The sequence below is a fragment of the Saccostrea echinata genome, unplaced genomic scaffold (genome assembly GCF_033153115.1).
Source record: "Saccostrea echinata isolate AGI-Se365-2 ecotype Australia unplaced genomic scaffold, CSIRO_AGI_Sech_v1 ptg000054l, whole genome shotgun sequence".
In the NCBI taxonomy this organism is placed as follows: domain Eukaryota; kingdom Metazoa; phylum Mollusca; class Bivalvia; order Ostreida; family Ostreidae; genus Saccostrea; species Saccostrea echinata.
The window spans coordinates 27,151,914-27,176,842 of NW_026889803.1; the positions used below are offsets into that span (position 1 = coordinate 27,151,914).

General features: G+C 32.3%; 2 protein-coding genes across 2 annotated transcripts; one reads left to right on the forward strand and one right to left on the reverse strand.

Moving 5' to 3' along the window:
• Positions 1 to 498: 498 nt before the first annotated feature.
• On the reverse strand, positions 499 to 8,228 carry LOC133205222 (ribosome maturation protein SBDS-like). Its single transcript, XM_061340986.1, has 6 exons — positions 8,038 to 8,228; positions 4,865 to 4,994; positions 3,849 to 4,049; positions 3,677 to 3,761; positions 2,551 to 2,636; positions 499 to 897 (listed from the first exon to the last, which is right to left on the reverse strand). The coding sequence occupies exons 1-6, from the start codon at positions 8,163 to 8,165 to the stop codon at positions 772 to 774; spliced, it is 756 nt and encodes a 251-aa protein (XP_061196970.1). The 5' UTR covers positions 8,166 to 8,228; the 3' UTR covers positions 499 to 771.
• A 55-nt stretch (positions 8,229 to 8,283) lies between these two features.
• Positions 8,284 to 22,744, forward strand: LOC133205221 (clathrin heavy chain 2-like). The gene is made up of 9 exons (XM_061340985.1): positions 8,284 to 8,482; positions 9,824 to 9,931; positions 12,743 to 12,845; positions 15,096 to 15,248; positions 15,572 to 15,690; positions 20,430 to 20,594; positions 20,869 to 20,985; positions 21,106 to 21,279; positions 22,580 to 22,744. The coding sequence occupies exons 1-9, from the start codon at positions 8,426 to 8,428 to the stop codon at positions 22,685 to 22,687; spliced, it is 1,104 nt and encodes a 367-aa protein (XP_061196969.1). The 5' UTR covers positions 8,284 to 8,425; the 3' UTR covers positions 22,688 to 22,744.
• The last annotated feature ends 2,185 nt before the right edge of the window (positions 22,745 to 24,929 follow it).

Consider the following 24,929-nt stretch of genomic DNA (forward strand, 5'->3'; position numbering starts at 1 on the left):
TTTTTTTTTATCTGCAGTATTTATTATTATTATTTTTTTGGGGGGGGGGGGTGTTCTTAAAAAGCTATTTTTCTTCTTGTTTTCAATGGCCTTATTTGTTAAAGATAGTACTGAAAATGGTTTCTATCAATACATATTGTTTCACAATGTGCTCTAGCTTGGTCAATGTTATATGTTTTATCATTACATAGCTTTTGAAGAGATCTTGTCAAATTATAGTCAAATGTGACAGACTCCGTAAGTTCACACAGTGAAAAGAATATCTGCACAGTATTGTATGTGTACTTATTTTGCCTAAGAATTTAAATGCAAATGTCAGTCACGGTCCATTTGAAGAATTCCTATCAGGATTTACAATATAAACTTGTCCAGAATTAAATTTTGACATGATTATAAATAAGTGCACTAATGAAGGCACCAAATGTGAAAAAAAAATATCAATCTGTGTACATGTAATACAGGTATGCTTGTTACATTGATGAAAACAAAACTCACATGTACAGTACCTGTATATTCATTTTATTTTAAAGCTCAATACTTGTATGATAAAATTATGGCCTTATCAAAGGTACACATTTGTAGCATTGAAAGTGTGTATTTAAACTCGGTTTTACTGCAATAAATGATGCAATATTATAATTGCTTTTTCTTTTAAGCATAAAACAACATTGTAAAAATGTTAACTTTTACAGTATCTGTTTTAATTGACTCAAGTCCTGAGAATATGTGACAGAATTGGAGGTCAGTAGTCTTGTAAGTTACTTTCCACTGTCATAACATCTCATCCCCTTCTTCAATGTCCTTCAGGCTCATGACCTCTAACTGACCTTTACCTTTAGTGTCAGTGCGGACAAGATCATCGATTTCTCGAAAACAACCAGGGTCAACTAAAATTACCTGAAATGGAAAAACAGAAAGGCACTGTCATTGTAGATTCAATTACTGAATCATTGATCAATTGACTTGAAGGAAACACATAAAAGTCTTTAGAAAAACTATCAATTTTTCAAGACTAATACTCTTCTTTGTGAATTGAACATGATGCTCTTTCAGTTTGAAGATTTTTTTAACAAAGTGATAAAATGCAGAAGCAATAAAGCTGTTAATATCACATGACATTCTTGAATAAGAAGTCTCTGACAAGACTTAATTAACTCTACTGGTTATACTTATAACAAAGGAAGAGAAATGCAGCGCTTGGCCTTATAGAATAATGGATCCTTGGTTTAGTTTTGTTATTGCAACTGGGCTAAAACTGAAGAAGAAGCCTTTTGAAAGAATTTCACAGAAATTTCTATGAAAAGTAACCATGGCAATTCCATTTATCCAAATTAAAAAATACATTTTATTGAAATTTTATTGAAATTGGACTGAAACTGTTGGGATTAGCATTTTCAAAGACATTCATAGAAAATGCTATTTTTAGTAACCATGGCTAAACCATTCACTAAAATCAAAAACTGAATTATGCATCTTAGTGTAGTTTACTGTGTACCAAGTTTCACTGGATTTGGACCAAAACTGGGGGAGGAGTAGCATTTTGAAAGAGTTTCAACAGATATGTCTATTTTTAGCAATTAACACCATTCACTTAAATCAAAAACCAATATAAAGAATTATGTATCTTAGTGCAGTCTACTTGTGTAAAAAGTTTTTGTGAAATCAGACCAAAACTATAAGAAAAATAGCATTTGAAAAGAAATTCATAGAAATTTCTACAATTTAATTAGTACCATTCAGCAACACATTGAAATCAAAAACCAAAATTTAGAATTATGTTTCTTAGTTTAGCTTGTGTGAAAATTTTTATTGGAATTAGACCAAAAATGTAGGAGAAGTAGGGTTTTGAAAGAAATTTTTATTAAATCATGGATCACTGTTCAATGAACACATGCATAGAATTATGTATCTTAGTGTAATCTACTTGTTTAGCTAGTTTTATTAAAATCAGACCAAAACTGTAGGAGGCGTGGCATTTTGAAAAATTGTTTAAAGACAGGCAGACAGATGGATGGAAAAATGGTGAATTTCTTAGGAATGCATTAGCTCTTCTGATTAAAAATATACTGGTACTGCTTGCTTTATCTGTGAAACTTTATGTTACAGTTTATCCAGTGTACCGGTACATTGATGACAAGTCAAAATCATGAAACATCAGAAGGTGAAAATATAATTTATATCTCTTCTCTAGGAAATGTTGATTAAATACAGTAATTCTCATCATCTTAATCTATGGGAAAAAATTCTGAGATACTTCATTGTATTCAACTATTCATATACATAAGACATATCTATGGTATTCACAATACTGATACTTAAGTTCATCTGTACATGGTATAATGTTTATTCTCTCATTAACTTAAACAAAATGACATCAAGTAGTGACTAGATTTACTCTGTAATACAGCAATCATAATTGCTCGTGCTTACATTTAAATATAATGATATGATCTCCAACTTAGACACTGGGAGATTTTAAAGGAATACAGTATAAAATTTAAAAGAATGGTATTTCAGATGTTTCCTATTTCATGTGAAGAGTGTACTCACCATTTCAAGGTCAGGAGAAAAATCTTCTTCTTCCACTCTGGTAGCAAGTTTCTTTAATTTTTCTTTAACCTTTTTGCCTTCTTTTCCTGTTGAATTTTTCAATGATGCTTTAATCAATTTCTTGAACAAAATGCTTTTTGCAGAAATATCATGCAAACTGTAGAAACTTTCAAATTCTGCTGACCAAATAAATATCACAAAAGAATTCTAAATGTTTCAGATATTGGTGTAGTCTATGAACTGTGTAAAGGATATTTTAAGGGGGATAACTCTATTAACATCTTTGACGTACATATTGTATTAACAGAGTGATTTTGAAAAGCAGTTCTGGTCTGAGAGAATTATCTGTGCTCTGAGTTAATTTAGAAATCATTTTGCCAGTAATAATGATATTTCTGTCAGGTTGGTTCGACTTCTCTGCGACTTTGTGACATACATATGGCTCAAAAGAAACTCTTTTTTTATTGAAGTATCTATGAACACATCCTCACAAAGTCAGGGGTCCTGAGTAAACATGTTGCCGTTGGACCCCTAAAAAATTTCATTTGATATCTTCGGGCTTGCTTCTCTCATTGAGAAGCATCAATCAAATTGAAGGAGACAGACAATGTAAACAGAAAGGAATCAGTTGACACCTTAAATGCACATGTTATGCACTGTTTATCACCGAAAGGCTTAATGTGACTGGTTGAGAGATAAGAAAAACAATCCAGATTTGTAATTTTCTCAAAAGACATTGCTTCAGTCAGCCCGCAAGATATTGAATGAAATTTGTTAGGGGTACAACGGCAACGTGTTGACTTAGGTCCCATGATATTGTGAGAATGCTATGAACAAAGCCTCTCAACAATTTACCAACCAGAATTTCTAACTAGAAACTTTGCTATTGCAAGCAATGAGGAATGTCATCCAAAACTGACCTTCCTCCATTCCGATGCCAACAGAGGCCATTTTGAATTATGCATGCACAACTACACTGAGTGATTACTTTAAAGTTTTATTACTCTTAAGTTTCATTAAAATTGTCCAAACCATCTGTGAAAACTCATGCGGAAAAAATTACATAGAACTGTAACAGTAAATTGTATGTCCCATCCCCCATCTCTAACTGGAGTGACATAATTACCTGGTACTGTTATCCTAAGCCTCATCATGGCTCTCTGAATATCAATGGTCTGTGTCTCCTTTAACTGTTTTATAACTTCTAGGGCCTGTCCAACAAGAACAATTTCTCATGAAATTATCACAAACAAAATTTACATGCTAATTTATTTTTTCAGTTTATGAAGTACAGTTACCTGCTGCTTGGTGCTTTTATTTGGTTTTACTGAAAAATGAAGGTCTTTCATGGCCTTTTCAATCAGAGTCACAGTATAGGGGCGATTTGTTTTCGGGTTTACACATTTGTCAGATACTGTTGTTGCAATGTCTCTAAACATAGATTCAAGCTGAGCATGGCGTTCTTTTTCAGACACCTGCAGTTCACCCTTTTTCAAAATCTGCAAAAGATAATTCATCATACAAGAAGAAGTCTTTGATGAGATTGTAGGTCAACTGGTCTAAACTGAAATACTTTGATACACATGTGCTTTTAAAAATTAACTTCAATTTTAAAAAGTTTTTAGTACCTATGGCAACTCTTCTTAATTAAAAAATGTAATTTAATTGATATAATCTACATTTGTATTATGTTTCATTTATTTTTTTTTTTTTTACAAAAAACAAAGGAGGAAAATATATTCTTATGATTCTGACTGATAATTCTATTTTAGTTACCATGGCAACACAATTCACAAAACTGGAAATTGATACTTGTACTCTGTGTTCTATCATATTTCATTCAAATCGGTCAAAAACTGTCAGAAGAGTGAATTTTGAAATAACACTATAGATAATTCTTGTTTTGCATTTATGGAAACATTGACTTTGTTCATCACAATTATTCATCAATGAAGAGAATTAGGTATCTTAATGTACTCTACATTTGTAACAAATTCATTAAAATTGGGCAAAAACTGTGGGTAAATTGGAATAGCATTCTCAATTTTTTTTGGACAAAGAAAAAGATGTACAGACAATGAACATTTTACCATTAAAGTATAAATTCTTTGTGTCTCTAAGGAGTGAAGTTAATAATAAAGATAAAATGTCAAAAAAGTTTAAAAAATGAAAGTTTGACATAAAGTTGTAATAGGGATTGAGATCACTAATTCTCATTATTGTAATTATGTGTGCTGATGTAACATACATTTACACATAAAATGTAATGTCATTATTACTGGTAATGATTACAATTTTTGTGTGATGCTTTTACCTGTAAACAAATCTCTGACTGATTATCTGTACCAAATACTTTCTTCAGGTCATCATTCTTTGCTACCTCCCCTTTGGAAACATTGACAAAAACTGTGTGTGTCTGAAGGACCTCATCAATGTCAGTTTCTCTTAATTAAAAAAAGACAAGCACATTCTAATAAAAATCTGTTGTATATGTATAAAAAAAAAGTAAAATTGGAATTGGAGGAAATAAATCTGACATATTATTAATTTCCAGAATGTTTTGTCACAAAATCCACATTTGTTTTAAGATTTGATTTTGGTTTTAATATAAATGTGGTGGTCAGATGGGTTTGATCACCGGTGGCCAGATAGCTCAGTTGGTAGAGCACCAGACTGGAGATTCAGGGGGCCCGGGTTCAAATCCCAGTCTGGTCCATCACATTTTCTCCTCTCCCATTACATAACAAAACTTCCCTTAATATTTGAGAATGATCTAAAACATTAGTTAATAAAATAATTGCCTAAATTTTCAAATTCAAAGCCTTGACTGGTAAACTATTGATATAAACTATAATTAACATTTGTTATCTGTGGTTTAGACTTGCTAACCAAAACTTACAAGTAATGTAACAATATTAACAAATAAACCATTTTCTACATTTGTAAATAATAGATTGCACTTTTAAATACAGTTATGTGAAACTTAGATTAAAACAATTCAAAAGAACTATAGTGTAGAGAGTAGAGATGTTTCATATTTTCATATTTTCTAGTAATAATGTTTTTAAAGAATTTAGGCCTCAAAAAATATACATACAAACTTAGTTTATCAAAATGAAATGTATAATTTTGTTCTGTTTATTTCTGTGGATTTGACATGCTGTATGCACTTGAAAGTTAATGTTATTTTGAGAAATGTTTAAAAGAAAATTTTAAAACATATAGGTATGTCACGGCTGACTGGCAAAGGAATTGCTTCAACTGATACTGTCATTTTAACTGATCACGAGACAAGAGAATGCAGAAGCATTTAAGATAACAATCACTGTGACAGTAAAGTGAGCACTGCCTTGTACATATATTTTAACATACACTGTCACTTGTTTCAGTAATAATTCTTTTAACCCATAGGATAATAATAACTATGGCACGCCAAATTCACAAAAATGAGCTAATCATAGTTTCACAGTTGATAAACTAGGTTTATCGACTGTAAACTATAGTTTACAGACCGTAAACCATAGATAACGATGATAATCTATATTTCACATATGTAAACTATAGTTTACACGATAATCTATGTTTCACAAGCGTAAACTATAATTAACACGGAAGACAATCATTTGCTACTGCAAAATATAGTTTATCTGATAAATATAGTTTCACGATTTGTAAACTATGATTTACAACTCTAAACTATACTTAACAAATGTAAATTATAGTTTAGGCTTTGTAAAGTATACTTTACAGACATACAAAGCGCAAAATTCACAAAAATGTGATAAACATAGTTTTACACTTGAGAAACACAGTTTAGGAACAGAATCTCTTATTTTGTATCGGAGATGCACAATTTTCTGTGAAACTAGATTTCACGACTCTAAACCATAGTTTACGATCAAAACTATAGTTAACAATAGTTTTTTTTTTGTAAATTATAGATCGGCTAATCCTAGTTACAGCATTATAAGATTTTGCTATGTAATGACAATTGTTGTTAAATATATATGCATGTATATTTCTTGTTGGCGTTATAAGTAAATGTTCTATTATTTTAAAGCAAATCTAGTTGGAAATAAAAAGAAAAATGACTGGAAAATTATTGATTAAAATTTTATTTTTTTGATTTAAAAGAGAAAAATAGAGACCGAAATGTGTGATCTGTCATTAATAAAATACATGTATATCTTATATTCATCTGTAAATAAAGACATAACACAGTACATGTAACATTGCAGGCGCGGAATTTATTTTTCAACAACCGAATTTTCTTCATACATAAATAAAAGTGGCCTTTCACGGAACAAACACAACAAATATTTGGGACTTCTCTCTCATTCTCTCTCTCTTAAATTCAAAAGAGGACGTTGAAACCCCCACAACCCTATCTATATCCACCACTGCAATTCCTCTCTTTCAGTTTCTTTGTTTTGGTGATGAGATGTGGTGGGAAAATGCTTGGCACATTGTAAAACGCGCTTCACCCTCCTCTGCTTGAGCAAAAATCTCGTAATATTCTGTCTTTTAAAAAATTAAAATTTTATCATATTTTTAAAAATTTCCCCATAGGAAATGTATGTATACACGACATTTTAAAACAAATACAATTAATCCTGTTTAAATAGAGAAAGTAATATTGATTATATATAACTCGGTCTTTGCTTTAGATAATGCCCAACACGTGTCCTTATCTCCGCACTGATAAAACATATACCCCATTATTGCTTCTCACGATTGGTGCCGCGAAATTTCGAACTGAAAACTATCGTTAACAGTTAACAGGTGTTTAGATTCATAAACTATATTTGACAACTCTTAACTATAGTTTACGAGTGTGAATCATAGTTTATTACGATAAACTATGATTGGCAAATGTGAATCATAGTTTAGCTCTCAAAACTATAGTTTACGATCGATAAGTATAGTTTACGTCTGTTAAATATAGTTTGTGAGTATAAATGACAGTTAACTATAGTTTACAACCGAAATCTATGGTTAACGAATGTAAAACATAGTTTATCTGATAAATATAGTTTCACTATTTGTGAAACTATGATTAACAACTCTTAACTATAGTTCACGATTGTAAATTATAGTTTACAGATGTGAATCTATGTTTATCAACAAAATCTATAGTTAACGTTTAATTACAGACAGATAAACTTAGATTAGCATTCGTAAACTATAGTTAACAACCGTTAAATATAATTTTACAGATGAAAACTATAGTTAACGAATCGTTAACTATAGTTCACGGTTTGTAAACTATAGTTTACAGTCGATAAACCTAGTTTATCAACTGTGAAACTAAGTTTCGCTAATTTTTGTGAAATTGGCGTGCCATAAATAACACAGCATACACATTAGGGTTTATGATTAAAATAATTATGTAAAACTCATTTTAACTTAATTATCCATGAAATAAAAAAAAAAAACTAGCTTTAAAACACAGAAATATTCATTTGATAAATTGCACAACAACCTTACACTTTGTTTCTCCAGGAAACAACCTTATTTGGATAACATGCTATTTCAAATCGTTTGCCTCCTTTCTTAAGTCTAACCACTGCTACATTTGTTAGTCTCTTTTGTCCTGTTGGCTGAAAATATGCCATTATTCTTTAATCAAGCATAACACCATTTAACACGCAAGATACTGTATGGGCCACAATCACATTGTGATTGTCAACTTGTTTGGGAAATCACCGGAAGTTTAAAATGTTGGACCTTTCTTGCCTCCTTCAAGTAAGAGCTCCAGTGATGAAGATAACACCCCCGCAGACGTCTCTTGTGTGTACATCGGAAATAAACTAGATAAAGTTTGACTGAAAGGATGTGCGTGAATATATGTTCATTTTAAGATGGTCTTCCAACTATGGAGGAAGAAAAAGCTGAATCAAAACCTCCAGTATCAACTCAAGAAATTCTTCGGGTAAGATAAACAAACCTCGTGCAAAGACGTACACTGTACTTTGTAAAATTGGTTGTATTTTGATATTTGAATCGATTGCTAGTATTCGAATCTTCAGCATCTTCACAGGTATACAAGACTAAAATCTCTCCTTGCAGTTATGGTGGTCAGGCAGACTCGTTTGCTTCAAGCAATGCTTGTGATCAAATATATATCTAAGCCATTTACTTAGCTATTTAGCAAGTTGGGACCAATCACCCAAATGGAATTTAATAGCCTGTTTGGGAAATAATGACCCGAATGGAATATAAGCCATCTTGTTTATGCATGGCCGTAGGAACCGGGGGAGGGGGGGGGTGCTAGGTGATGGTGAGGCAGTTTTGCCCACATGCATTGTCCAGATAGCTGGGTAGAACACTTGTCAGGGGTTTGTGTTCACCCATAGTTTTGTTCTTTTTCCCTTCCTGTTACACAGTCAAAAGTTTCATTTGTAGAGATCATGAAAGTTTGTTAACCAGGTTACCATATAGCTTAATTCCATTGTTATCTTAGCAAAGCACCTGTCTAAAGTTCTGGGAACTAGAATTTATTCCTGATCTGCCTCACACTGTTCCTTTTTTGCTTTCCTCATGTTCTTGTTAATAAATACTGATCATCTAAACTGATGCAAAAACACAGATGCACATCATATAATACAACAAAACATCCTCCTCAAGCATCTGCAATATTAGTTTGTCCCGGGTTTCACTCAAGCATCTACAATATTTGTCCCGAGTTTCATTTCTTATTCCAAAACACAGGCATTTCTTTCTGTAATAAAAGGTTACCCCCATAGTATACTAATAACATATCTTGTTGTTATTTATAATACTAGGTGATAAAATTTTATCACAGAGACAAGTGCCTGTTCTCCAGCAGATACTTTTCCAGTTTTTGGGACATATACAGTGACTGAATACATCATGATTTCCACAAGGCGTTTTACCATGGAAGCCCAATTTGGTTAAATTGTAATGACACTTGGTACACAAGTAGACTACACATAATGCTCTTTAACAGTTTTTGTTTTTGATGAACTGTGTTGCCATGGCTACTAAAATAATATTTTTTTGCCAAGAGTAAATCAAAGTATAATTAACAAATGATTTTTACTTAACAGCTGTAGAAATTGAGAGAAATTGACTTGACAAAGTGAAACAAGCATAAGTATTCCATTAAACTATGACTATTATGGATATTTGAAAAAATAATAAAAAAAAAAGAGAAAGGGTTGACTGACAGCTTTTGGCATGAAGATATTGACTTTTATTTAGTGATTGCTCACAATATGAAGGCAGTTATGACATATTTTTTAATTTACAGTTGTCAGATTTGGAAATTTCTCTGGAGTATGTGACTTGGACTCGTGTTGCCTTGACAACAGATAAATGGATGGCCGTGAGACACAACACTAAGGGGGAAACATCTCAGGTGAGTTTGATCATACATCAACCTAATACAGAGACTTTTTGACTCTGTTGATGAATATGTCTGAGATTTATACTTAGCAATGATTGGTAGATTTGGTAATAGCAATTAGATGTATATGCAGTAAAAACTTGTCTAATCTGGATGTTGTGTATCCGAAATTTTGCCAATATGATAGAAATTCTTAGTCGCTTTCATTAAAATTCAATTGTTTAAAATGTTGTCTAATCCAGACTGATATCTATTTAATCAGGCCAATTTCTATCGAACCAGTAATATCTGGTTAAGACAAGTTTTACTGTGTATTGGAAATCCTTAGACTGTTGAAGTTATGAAGATAAGCTCACTGAGTGTGTTTTTCCAAACAGTTCATTTGCATTTTTTTGATGTGACATAAATTTATGTAAATAATAGATCAAATAGATTCAACTGAATTGATGCATGAATAAGAGGTAAAACTGCATTATTATACCCTCACTCCGAAGGAGAGGGGGGTATACTGCTTTACCCTTGTGTGTCTGTCTGTCTGTCTGTGTGTCTGTCTGTCTGTCCGTAACAAATTTTGGTCCCAGTTTTCTCAGCAACTACTCATTGCAGATGCTTGAAATTTTAGCACAATCTTTGTTTAGGCATGCCATATTGTTGGATTCATTTTTGTACTAATCCGATGTCAACTCCCTGTTTATCTGTGCATCTGTCAGTACCGCACATAACAAACTTTGGTCGCAGTTTTCTCAGCAACTACTCATTGCAGGTGCTTGAAATTTTAACACACTGTTTGTTTAGGCATGCCATATGGCGGGATTCATTTTTGTATGAATCCGATGTCAACTTCCTGTTTATCCATGTGTCTGTCCGTACCATACATAACAAATTTTGGTCATAGTTTTCTCAGCAACTACTCATCGCAGATGCTTGAAATTTTAGCACAATCTTTGTTTAGGCATGCCATATGTTGGGATTCATTTTTTACAAATCCAATGTCAATTTCCTGATTATCACTGTGTTTGTCCATAACGGAACTTTTGTATTCACATCAGAGCGGGGGTATTATTAGTGAGCATTGGCTCACAGACTTCTTGTTAGTCATTCTTTTGATTAAAAAAAAATCTAGGTACATAGGAAGACATTTCAATAGCACATGTTTTGTAATATTTCTATTTGAAGCAGGGTTCTTAGCATGAAAATGAAATTAAGCATTTTAACATACCGGTATATGAAAATTGTCAGTTTTTATTTTTGGACAGATGACAGCTGTTTCTGTTAAGTAAAACTTTAGGTATGTTTTAATAGGTTTCTAAATGTGGTTTAAACAGAAAATAGAGTACATTATTTATTGACATAAAAATGATAAACACAATAGGGAAATTCAGTTTGTCTTACCCACTACTATTTCACACATTACATCCTGTTTTTAAGGGAGTTGTTTTATTGAATGTTTTGTGAGTAAAGTACTTATTATAATACTACATTGTATTAGTAATAGCAAGTAGATGTAAATACAGTAAAACCTGTCAAATCTGGATATTGAGTATTCCTAAATCTTGTCTATTATAAAGAACAAGGTTCACTTAGGGCCTTTTTTGGCCCTGTGAATTTCAGAAAAACTGAAACTGCTTGGTTTTAGTCGACATTGCATGAAATATCATTTAGACCTTTGGTGACTGCGTATCTATCAAAAATGATGTAATTTTCTGGCTAGCCAATGCATTATGATGTCATGAAATGCATTATTTTCCTCATATCCTGAAAAATTCTACAAAAACAGCCAATTTTTAAAGGTATTTTTCAATATTTGATATAGAGCGCAACCTCTGATCTAAAATATGCAACTATTAAATGATAGAACTATTTCTGAGGATTACAAAGCATGCTTTATTTTTTAGATCAGAGGGTGCGCTCATATTATTTCTCTTCTGTGAAAGTACTCAAATATACTTGTTTTCCTTAAAATTCAAGAACACAGCAATTCCATGAAGCCTGTTTTCCAAGACCTTGGCTTTAAGGAGAAAATTTTTAATAGGAAATGAAAGCACTAAGTCTCTACTTTATCTTGATGTTAAAAATGGAACATAAAGTGTTAGTCAATAAATTGGTATATCTACAGGGCCATTTTATGCATAAAGTGAACCTAGCTCTTTTTAGTACCTTTCAATAAAATTCTACTCTCTCTCTCTCTCTCCCTCTCTCTCTCTATCTCTGAATCCATCTGTGGAAGTTATAACATTGAATATATATTCAAAGCAAATACACATGTATATTTTTTTTAGTCAAAAAGCTATGTGTCTCTTTTGTGACTGAGTTAGTGATCTTTGGTATTTTTCAGTTTTGGTCAGCCCATGTAAATGTTGATTGCTAAATTGACATCTAGGATGTCAGTCTTACTAAAGACTCTGCTAGAAACTTGATTCTTTAATATCTCTCTTTAAATATTTAAATAATATTTAAAGTATATAATAATATTTAAAGTATATAATAATATAATAATATTTAAATAATATCTTTCTTTATCTGTCCGCAATTTGATTATTTAAAAAAAAAACAAAAAAAAAAACAAACTTGAAACGTTCTTGCCAGAGGTATAGCATTACAGTCAAAAGTTTCATTTTACAGATATTACTTAGTAGATGCCTTGCATCCCAGTGGTCTAGGCCCCTATCATGTCTAGTAGACCTGTATTACTGTCAATTGCGAAAGTGACAAGAGAGCTTTGATTTCACTATATAATTTAAGAATATTTGATTTTGATATGTGTATAAAAAAAATTGTGTGTCATTATTACATCATTTTACATTGTGATTTATTATCATTCAGTTGACTATTTTAAACCCATTGGATGGCAGCATCAAATATTCTGAACCAATTAAAGCAGACTCTGTGCAAGTGAACCCATCTCAGCCAATCATAGCAGTTAAATGTGAGTGTTGATCAGTTCTTTGATATTTTTGAAACATTTTGATTCAAGTTGAAATACATTCTGATTTTAAGTTATAGTACATTCTAATTACTGTTAAAGTACCGGTACTTGTATGTATTTAACTTACCCTATGGAGAGAATTTTATTTTACAATTTGCATACCTGTATGAAATGAAATTAAATTCAAATGACAAGCAATGACCATATACCAAAGTACTTCAAAGATGTAGAAATGTGAAAGAGGACATATTTCTTTTCCTGTATCCATAGAAAAACAAAATACTGTCAAACCTCTTTATCTTGAACTCGATCGGACCTAGAAAAAAAAAGTCAAGATATCTGATGATTTGATATATTGAGGTTAAAATGCATAAAGAAAGAGTGGTTAGGACTTTTAACTCATTTCGAAATATCCATGGTAACTGAGATATCCAAGTTCAAGATAATGAAGTTCAAATGTATATATAAGGCCGAAGTTTTTATTTTTTTGGGTTTACGATTTTCTGTCTCAAAAAAATGCATTGGGTGGTCGAAAAATAAAAATAAAAATAATTTAGGATTCAACAATTTCATTTTAAAATACCAGCAATGTTTATTTTAATAAAAATAATACACATCAATACACGTAGTACTTTTAAGTTTTATTGTCTAGATCACATAACTCTTTTATTTAATTTTAATTCATTTCTAACTTTAGACTGAATGTCATTTTCATTTAGTTCTGATTTTTGTTTGTCAATCAGTGCTTGGTTCATGATGTTCAACTTCTTTATATGCTCTTCAGTGATATGAGATGTGTTATAAACCTCAGTACCCCCACAAACTAAAAATATGGATCCAAATTTAAGTTTAATTTAGATTGAAGAAAAATACAATTTAATTGTTTAACAATATTAAAAGTAATTGACATTGAAATAAAGGTTATAATAATTTGATCATGCATGGATTTATCTCCCTATTTTGGGAAATGCCATTTTTGGGGAATGGGTAAACAAATTATTGTCTATTTGATGAAATTGGAAAAAAAATTTAAAATGTTGCTAAATCATGTATTCAGGGGTAATTCATTTAACATTTCAGCATGAACTCTAATTTGGGCAACCAAACGACAATTAAATATGATCCATCTTCATCATACAAGATCAATTATGAATAATAGACTAATAAAAGTAAAATGGACTTCAATGAGTATAAAGTATTTATAAAACTTATGGTAGTACATGTACATGTGTGTATGAGATTTCAATTTAGGTCATTATAGTGAATCTGTTTCTGGAGATTATAAACCTCCTGCAAAAATTATACTAAGTACACATTTTCTAAAAGTCCTCTTTTAATATGTATTAATGCATTGAAAATATATTTTTCTATCTGAAATAAGTCCTTACCATTCACTCGCAGATCAATTGAGTAGGTGGAAATAACTTAATAAATCTATATAATTACACAATATCATCATTTTTAGAAAAACGGAGGAAATTCGGATTAAAAGTTGGCGATGTTTTTACAGTGTTTTTAAACATGTGTTATGACTGTAGCTTTAATAAATGAGTTAAATAGATGAAAATTAAAGACAATCTGACAATTTTACTTTGTTTTTTTCCAAGAAAATTAAAAATAAAAGCATTGTTCAGTGTTCATCAACTGGGAAAAATACTGCCAAATTGGGAAAAACTGAACTCATTTTCAATTGGGAATGGGGCCGAATTTCGGCCCCTGAGAAGGCACTGATAAATCCCTGTTATCTATAGGTGTATGTCTGTTAGGTCGATCAGGGTTGGGCATACACTTCTCAATATTACTGTATGAATTTAGCCAATTGAGACATTGCAATTGGAGAAAGGGATCATGCATCCAAGATTTTATTCACTTTTCCATGCAGAAAAAGTTCTTTAAGTGTGTGTCATTGCTTTCAGTGAGGAATTACCTTGTTACATGACAGAACCGCCATTTTTGGTTTGCACATGTGTTTATTTACGGTCACCTAAATGTTTGTAAAGTTCTATATAATTTATAAACGCTTATTTGACTAAGATGCATTCTAAAATTTAAAACCCACCAGCTCAGCTGAGAAAAATCCGGAAAAATATGTCGGAAAAAGACATTATTTTTATTTTCATGATTGGTGAAAATTAGGGTCGGCGGAATCGTAAACCAAGTGAAAAAAAAAACTTTGGCCTAAGTATACTGAATTTTTTTCAGGAAACATTTGGCTGTCATTTTATAATGATTGTATTGTGTACACTACAGGTGGACAGAGACTGGAGGTCTATAACTTTGAGACTAATGCTATGATTAGTAAATCAAGGGTTCATGAACCCATAGCCTTCTGGACATGGTTGAACTCTGACATCATCGCTATGGTAACTGAGAGTTTTATATACCATTGGGACCTATGGCAAGGTACATTTACATGTAATTTGATGATCTAAGACATATGTATTGCATGTATAAATTGAATTACTTTTGCAAGACCCCAGGGCCATGAGGGGCTATGCTATATTGCATGTCTATGGTTTAATTTATGTTAGAAATCTTTACCTCATGAGTAAGAAATCTACAACTTCTTAATAAAATCCTTTGTTCCTACTTTGTATAATTATTGAGTCATCTGCTTTTCAATTCATTTGTTTGAAAGAACTGATGAAAAACTACTTTGTGTAAAAAAAAAAAAAGCTTCAATATTCAAATTACAGTTTATAATTAATGAGAACATTACTTTTCAGATGACAATCCACCTGTGAAAATGTTTATGAGACACAATCGTTTGACATTCAGTGAAATCATCAGTTATAAAGCAGATTCCAGTCTGAAGTGGTTAGCAATCACAGGCTTGATACCAGAGGTAAACCATTTCAGCAGCATTTCTCGTCAAAATGGATAATTTACTCCACGAAGCAGGTTTACTATGGTTAACGTCTCTGTGTCACAAAGTCCAAAATATCTTACAAAGAATATGAACCTCTATCTGGATACAGTCCACTAATACATTTCCCATAGGTGACAATCATACTTGCCAACCTCCAACATGTAAAAATCTGGTCATGACCAGATTTGGAAAGTAAAAAATCTGGTCATAGCACGTAACGACATTCACGACACATTTAGTACCATGATCAAATTAATATATATGTATATATAAGTATTTGTGTATTGAAATTATTTTTTTAAAGGCTTTAATTACAATGATAAAATATTTAATATATATTGATTAAATTTACATGTTAAAAGAGCATTGAAGGTTTCATTATTCAGTATTGACCTGAATTAAGTGTGCAATTTTTTTTTAAAGGAAAGTCTTTTCAGAATCTGCATTGCTGATTTGAAGTACATGGAAAGTTTGTGCTAAATTTGAAAGTATTCTCATTTTGGTTTTTGAAGTTATTTTTTCTTAACCCGAATTAATTTAATTAACAAGTGCTATTAAATGTACAGTTATGCCTACACTATCTTCGAACACTTTATTTCATCTAATGAAAGTTGTTTTCCAAGGTTCCTTGATATGTACATAAATATCGTTTCTCATTTTCTTGGTTCAATTTGTTCCTGCTGGCCCTGATAACGATCTCTTTCTATCAGAAGCCATTTTAAATTGACTTCAAACTTTGTTTTGTCAAAACAACTCTCACGTAATTGTTTACGCCTGCACTGAAAATTTACTTGTACACGGCCCTACTGAACATAGCCATCAGCATTGTTTATGGGTTGTAACTGGAAGTTAAAAGTGCAACCTAATTTACGAACTAAATCCGGAAATCGGGAGATTTTCGGGTTGTTTGGCAAAAATCGGGTGAAAAGCATGACCCGCCGGGTCATAAAAAATAATCGGGTTAAGGGTAGAAAAATCGGGTGTAACCCGACGAAATCGGGTGAGTTGGCAACTATGGTGACAATGTTGACATTTTTTCACACAGCTTCTCCCCTTACGAGGGCTGTTCGATAAATTATGTCCTCGGTGCTCGGAAAGAAACAAAAAGCGCTTTTCAATGATTTTTTCTTAATGATTTCCCTTAAATATGCTTCTTTATTTGAAACACATGTCTGTAACATAATTATTCAATTCCTAATTAGGGCCCCGCAAGGATTTGCGGGTGCCCTATAGTAATCACTCTGTCTGTCTGTCCGTCCGTCTGTCTGTCTGTCTGTCTGTCTGTCCGTCTGTCATTCTTCCGTCCACAAATTTTCTGTTTTTTTGTAATAACTTTTTTTAGGGTTGACCAATTAAGTTCAAATTTGGTATGTTGGTTGAATAGGCAGTAAGACATATTTTGATGCTAAGTTTGGTTCTCTATGTCGTCCGGTTTGGAGCTGGGGTGGTGGGGTATATTCCTTAACTTTATATAAGAGTGAATGGGCAAAGAGAGATAACTGCTGAGAATGTTCCTATTGTAAACTTTGAAAAGCTGCAATGGGTCTCTTGGGATTAATTAACTTTCCTCTTGAAGAAAATCCAAAGCATTTATCTTTATCTGCCACATTGAGATTAATTAACATCTCTGTCTGCAAATGAAGTTTGTTTTGAAGTTAAGGTCAATTCTGAAAGATGGTTACATTCTCTGAAATGTGGATTTAAATGATGTTCATACTTTATTTTGTTAAAATACACAATGAGTTACGATTTTATTGAATTCTAAAAACAACATATAGATAAAGATATTGTTTTTATTATTATTTTCTTTTTTCTTTTTTTTTCTTTTTTCTGCCTTATGTAAATTCAAGAATACTAATTATTTTAACAGGTATTCAGATAATAACCTCATTCTATCATTGCTGAAAAAGTTCTTATTGTAAACTTAGAAGAAAAGGTTGAGAGAGCAGTATAAGTAATCCTGTGGGTTTGATTATCTTGCTGGTTTGCAGAATATTTTAGAGGGTTATCTTCTGTCACTTTAAGATTAATTAACACCTTTGTCTGCAACTGATATTTGTTTTGAAGTTAAGGTCAAGCCTGGGTGATATTTGCATTCACTGAAGGCTGGCATTTTAGAACACACATGCTTCATTCTTCTTTAAATATAGATTTAATTGAGTTATTATAGATATGACATTTTTTACCGCCTTATGTAAAGACAAGAATACTATTTAAAGGTTGTTGGATATTTAGCAGTTGCTATTGCTTATTCTTCTTTATATTTTAAATTTTTGTAATCAAGTAAAATTCTCATCCCCTAATCTGCACCCTTATATTTCTAACCCTCGGCGGGGCCCTTCCTGACTGGTCAGATTTCTAGTTATCTGTTAGAATTTCAGACAAACGTGGATAACTACAATTTCTGATTTTTAACTATTTTGATATTGTTACACGCTGTCGTTTTCACTCATTTGTCAAAACATAGGGTGACCATTGAGTACAAAGTCTTTTTACTGTCAAATTTTTCTTTAAAACAGTGTGAACTACCCCCAAAATTATGCCTATTAAATTTGCTATGCGTCTTAAAGTCAATTTAAACATCATCAATGATAATTTGTTGAATGTTGACAAATATTACATTGGTTTTGTAAGTCCTTGTTGCCAAGGACGGTATCCATTTTGTATGCCCATTTTATCATTTTTGATCATTGAAATGATCAACCTGCTCAAGTGTCTATAAAACAAACATTGGTTGCTGTAAATATCACATATTTCAGTTAATATTTCTTTTGCATTCTTAACAAGTTTTACAGAAGCTTTACAAGAAGCGTATAACTTCACTCTTGTTAACCAATTCTTTACCATTCATTTTTAATGCAGTGTCTCGAATAGCCCTTGTTTTCCAGCTTCTCACAATGAAACTATATGATTAAATGTGGTCACATAAATGGCTATCAATTTATTTAAGATTCAATCATGAGAGAAAGCCAATGTTAATGTAAAATATTTTCTATGTTGTACGTTATAGAGTTCAGGACATAATTTATTGAACAGCCCTCGTATTTTCACTGAAGGATGGGGCACCCCTCAAATGAGAGCTCGTCCAATTCTCTCTAACTGGTTAAAATTTCAAGGTGGCATATCATAATTATTTTCAGGAAAATTGGACATATTTGCAAAAACGTCTGAAAATGAAAGTAAAAGTGGAGAATTTACAGAATGTATACAGGTGTATACCCATTTTAAATTAGTGAAAAGGTGCAGCACGGGAGCATAAATATATATGCAGGTGTATGTAAATGCATGATCATCAGGGCTAAATTTACAATTTTATATCAATAAATACTGTCAAATCACTAATTTTCATGGGGGTTTTATTTTCATTGTTTTTGAGGTGTGAAGAGACCCACAAATTCATGTCCTCCATGAAGTGTGAAAATTGTAATCAAGACAACGCCACACTTCTTCAACCATGAAACAAAATCCCCACAAACTAGTATTTTTTCCCCAATCAGGAAAATTTGACCCCATGAAAATAAATGACTTTACAGAAGTTTTATTAGCTCACCTGAGCTGAAAGCTCAAGTGAGCTTTTCTGATCACCCGTTGTCCATCGTCCGTCTGCCCGTCTGTCCTTCCTTCTGTACTTTCCACATTTTCAACTTCTTCTCAAGAACCACTGTGCCAATTTTAACCAAACTTGGTACAAAGCATCCTCGGGTGAAGGGGAGTTTAAATTATTAAAATGAAGGGCCAAGCATCCTTTCAAGGGGAGATAATCAAGAAAAGACAAAAATAGGGTGGGGTCATTAAAAAGTCTTCTTCTCAAGAACCACTGGGCCAGAAAAGCTGAAACTTAAGTGGAAGCATCCTTGAGTAGTATAGATTCTAAATTGTTCAAATCATGACCCCCAGGGGTAGGGCGGGGCCACAACAGGGAATCCAAAATTTACATTGAAATATGTAGAAAAAATCTTTAAAAATCTTCTTCTCAAGAACCACTGGTCCAGAAAAGCTGAAACTTAAGTGGAAGCATCCTGAGGTAGTGTAGATTCTAAATTGTTCAAATCATGACCCCATGGGTAGGGCCGGGCCACAATAGGGGATCTAAGTTTTACATTGAAATATGTAGAAAAAATCTTTAAAAACCTTCCATTCAAGAACCACTGGGCCAGAAAAGCGGAAACTTTAGTGAAGGCATTCTAGGGTAGTGTAGATTCTAAATTGTTCAAATCATGACCCCCGGGGGTAGGGCGGGGCCACAATAGTGAATCCAAGTTTTACATTGAAATATGTAGTAAAAATCTTTAAAAATGTTCTTCTCAAGAACCACAGGGCCAGAAAAGCTGAAACTTATATGGAAGCATTCTGGGGTAGTGTTGATTCTAAATTGTTCAAATTATGACCCCCGAGGGGTAGGGCAAGCCACAATAGGGAATCCAAGTTTTGCATTGAAATATGTAGAAAAAAAATCTCTAGAATTCTTCTTATCAAGAACCACTGGGCCAGAAAAGCTGAAACTTAAGTGGAAGCATCCTGGGGTAGTGTAGATTCTAAATTGTTCAAACCATGACCCCTGGGGTAGGGCGGGGCCACAATAAGTACTACGAGGGGGTAGGGAATCAGGTGAAAAACAGCAAGGCCAAAGTTACTCAGGTGAGTGTTGTGGCCCATGGGCCTCTTGTTTTCATTACTGGTTTTAATGTCTTGAACAACTTTGCTTGATTTTTCAGGATGAGAAGATAACAGGAACTACACAGTTATACAGTGTGGATGAAGACATCACACAGTGTATTGGTGCTCATGTTGTATGCTTCAGTAGTTATCAGTTCTCAGACAATTTATCTCCCTCTACAATCTTCTGTGTAGGCTCCCGAGATGCACAGGATCATGGAAAGGTACAAAATTATCCATTACTTTTATAATGGTTGAATATATTTAAATATATCTAAAACTTTCAAAGATTATTCCAGCACAAAAGAAAGTTAATGAAATCGTGCTTGCAATGATCACAGATTATTTTCAAGGGGTTGTGTTGTTTAATGATAAACATGTAGATTTGAGTTTCTATGCTACTTGCAGCTAAACAGTTTATTTCTCAGAACAATTCTTTTTACAGAAAGAATACATGATTGACTTGAATCTTTTTGTGACATTTTTTTTACTTTGTAGGTTCATGTGATAGAGCTGGGCCCATACAAACCTGGTAACTTTGCTCCAAAAAATAGCTATGACCACATACAGTTTCTTGATGATGTAGACCGATATGATTTCCCTGTGTCTCTTCATGTAAATGTTTTATTTATCTATTCATTCATTGATTATAGAGCATTTTAAATATGAGTATTTATGAACTGATTATTTAGCTTTGATCTTCCCAAATGATTAACTTTAAATATGCTGTTTTAGGTTTCACCAGAAAATGGATTGCTGTTCTTGATCACTAAGTATGGTTATTTGTACCTCTGTGATCTGGAGAGCTCTGTGTGTTTGTGTTCCACCAGAATTTCCACCAGTATCATTTTTTGTTCCACTTTAAACTCCACCACACAGGGAATCCTGGGAGTCACACGTGATGGTCAGGTGAGAAATCAAACTTGAATTTTTAATTAATTGAATTTTTTAGGTGAACATAAAAGGATTTTTGTTAGAAAAAATTATTATACCTCTACTGATTTTTCCATATATAGAATTAGATCATTAAATGTGAATGATTCCCTAGAAATCGCTGTGAATGGACTAATCCCTGTTTTGCCATGCGTAAGTCAAGTGAACTAATCCCTGCTTTGAAATTGATATTGGTATCAATGTGAATGGACTAATCCCCGTTTTGCTGTGCGTTAGTCAAGTGAACTAATCCCTGCTTTGAAATTAGTATCAGTATTATAAAACAATTTTAAAATTGTATATCATTGAGGGAGTTTGCAAGATTCCAGTTCCCCTCGACTAGGACTATTTCCCTTAGCTTTGCCTTGGGAAATAGTCTTGGTCTTGGGGTATTGGAATCTTACTAACTCTCTCAGTGTTATATACTTTAATGGTATACTGTTCAGGGGGAAATAACCTATGTTGACAAATATAGTATTTTGCAATATTCATTTTTTTTAACTTCAAGCTATCTGTTTAGCAAAAATATTAATTGTCATTCAACTCAATCATTGAAGGATGCAATGATACCTGATTCATTTGGACTAACTTTGTCAAATTAGCATAAATACTAAGTTTATATAAAAACTAAGTTTATTGTTCAGTAAAATTCAGTTATAGCAAAGTCCTTGGGACCTATGAATTTTATTTCACTTTATCTGTAATTTGTTTTATCTGTGTAATGAATTTGTCAAAATATATATGCGAATTTGCAAGATGCATTTTCCATCAAGTATGACTTCAATATTTTTAGGTAAGTATTAAAAACAAGACATATCTTTGAGAACTGAAATTTTCTGTGGAATTAAATTTCAAATATAAATACTGATGAAAAATAATGCCCATTGAATATTTGAAATTTTGAGATCTTAAGGAATTTGCTATGAAAGATGTAAAATTCATTTTTTTTCACCTCTATTTGACACAAAATTAATTCCATAAATCCATTAATTTGTTTTATCAGAGTTCGTTAAAACCATAAAATTTTACAGCAATGCTGGGGATCCCCAAAAAACTTTGCCATATCTATAAATACAATGTACTCCATATCTGTGTTTGTACTGAAGAAGTTTTACTGTACACATACCAGTTTAATTACCAGAGGAAAACTTGTTTTAGAATTATTTTACTAAATTTTTATATATTATAATATTTTTTGTTTTCTCCTCACTCTTCGCAGAATTTGTTTAATCAAGGTCTCAATAAATAGGAGTTTCATTATTTCTATTCATTGTAGGTAATTAGTGTGGATGTTGATAAGGATGACCTCGTAACCTATGTCAGAGGTCGCGCCAAGACTGCAAATCAGGCAGACAGGTTAGAGAAGGCAATAACCCAGTTATAAAAGGTGCTATAAATACCGTCTACAGCCTCTTAGTCAGTCTACAGGGCATTACAAAAAGTCACAACTTTGTGTAAATGATTTGTTTTACGTACCTAAAATATTTTGATATTTAAATCATTTTATATAGATTTTATTCATCTGTTATTATAATTGTGTTACAATTTGTTGTTGTTAATGTGTGTTGAGTGAAGGAGATACTCTACAAATATGTGTAGGAATAACCTGTAAACAATGTACATTATGACTATCATACCTCACATTGCTTTTTTATGTGTACCGGTATTTATTACTTCTCTTATTTAAGACCGCGGAACATTAACTGGCAAAATTGGAAATATGCAGCTTACGTCATTTTCATCTGTTACAGTCAAAACATTTAATGATAGACAATGAAATGGGCGGGTATAATTCGGCACGGACGTCTGCGAAAACATCGGATTGAAATTGCAATTTGAAATTCATTTTCAATCCACCTCAGCTACGCTAGAGCGCACGGTGTTACTGATTGACACAGAAGACAAATAATTTGAAATATATATAAATCAGAATTTTCTATCCCATGTTTTTAAAGAAATATAAAGGGACAAATATTTGATTTCTGTTTGGTATGTGTGTGTTTGGTGGTTGGGCGGTTGGAGAGGGGGGGGGGGCTGAACGATCTTGGAAATGAATAAGAACGTTTTATTTTAGTTTGGACAATTTAACCCCTCCCTGTTTTTGTTTGTCAAACATTTTTCAGAGAAGAAAAAAATAAAAGCTCTTGTCGTCCTAGAAATTAATATATTCTTCCTATGAAGGCATGATCTGACTCGACAATTTTTGACACCCCCCCCCCCCCCTTTCTAGAATCAAATGGCCATCCCCTGAAAAAATAATCTCTGTATTCTAGGACTTTGACGTGTCCTTAAAATTATAGGCTAAAAAACTCATATAAATATGAATTTCAAACAATATGTATTTGGGAATTGAATTTATTTGTCTTTTGAATCATACATTCACACTTTAGGTTTGAAAACAGCTCAGATGGATTGAAATTGAATTTCATATTTTTTTCAGTGAAGAACAAAATAAATAATGTCTTTTGTCATCCTAGAAATATTTAATATATTCTTTCATGTGAGACATAACCATAAATAATCTGATTCGACAAAATTTGCCAGCCCCCCCCCCCCCCCCCAACTTCTAGAATCAAATGGTCTTCAACTAAAAGAATATACATAAAGCTATATCTCCTATAACTTTTGTTTGTCCTCAAAATAAAAAATTGTTATACATTAATTTCAAACTATACGTTTTTGGGAACTGGAATTATTTGTTGTTTCGATCACACATAACTTTGCGAAAAGTAGCTCAGGTGGATTGAAAATGAATTTCAAATTGCAATTTCAATCCAATGTTTTCGCAGACGTCCATGCCGAATTGTACCCGCCCATTTCATTGTCTATCATCAAGTGTTTGACTGCGACAGATGGAAATGACGTAAGCTGCATATTTCCAATTTTGCCAGTTAATGTTCCGCGGTCTTAACATACATGTACACTGTCTTTACAACTCGGCTTTAACATACAAAACAATGAAGAGTATATATGTTGTAGAAAAAAAAAAAGTTACTTGAATCCTACATTATTTTTGAATAGCCTCTACAAATGTTTTGCTCACATTTATTATCCTTTGTATATGTATGACTTTGAGTATTGTTTTCCTTCTTGTATTGATATACATGTAAATGAAGACTTAGAATCGAATCAATTTAAATTGAGGTCAGGTTTTATTATTGTCACATTCACGTGTGCTAGTGTTTATAATGTGTTCTATAGAGACATCCTTTTTGCCATGAATGTTAAATAATCAGTTTAACAAACCTCAGATAGGTTTATAGCCAATTTGTTTTAATACCCCACCATGACAATCTGTATCTACATGGGGGCCATACATATCACATACAATATTGCAGTAGCATATTTTTGAGTGCAAAACCATTTTAATATGTGATGCTTGCAATTGATAAATCTTTATACTTTTTTTTGCTTTAGGGTATGTTATGTGTTTTAGTTATTATCTAAGTAAATCATATGCTGTTAAGTGTTCACCTTAAGAATCTCTACATTGTAAAATTTGTCTCTTTTACATGTCATTTTTTGTTGTTTTATTTATATATGTATAGTTTATCTTACATGTTAATAATCTAGTCTTTCATATAGAGTGCTTCCATTACTGTTGTCTCTTTAATCTTTATGTATTT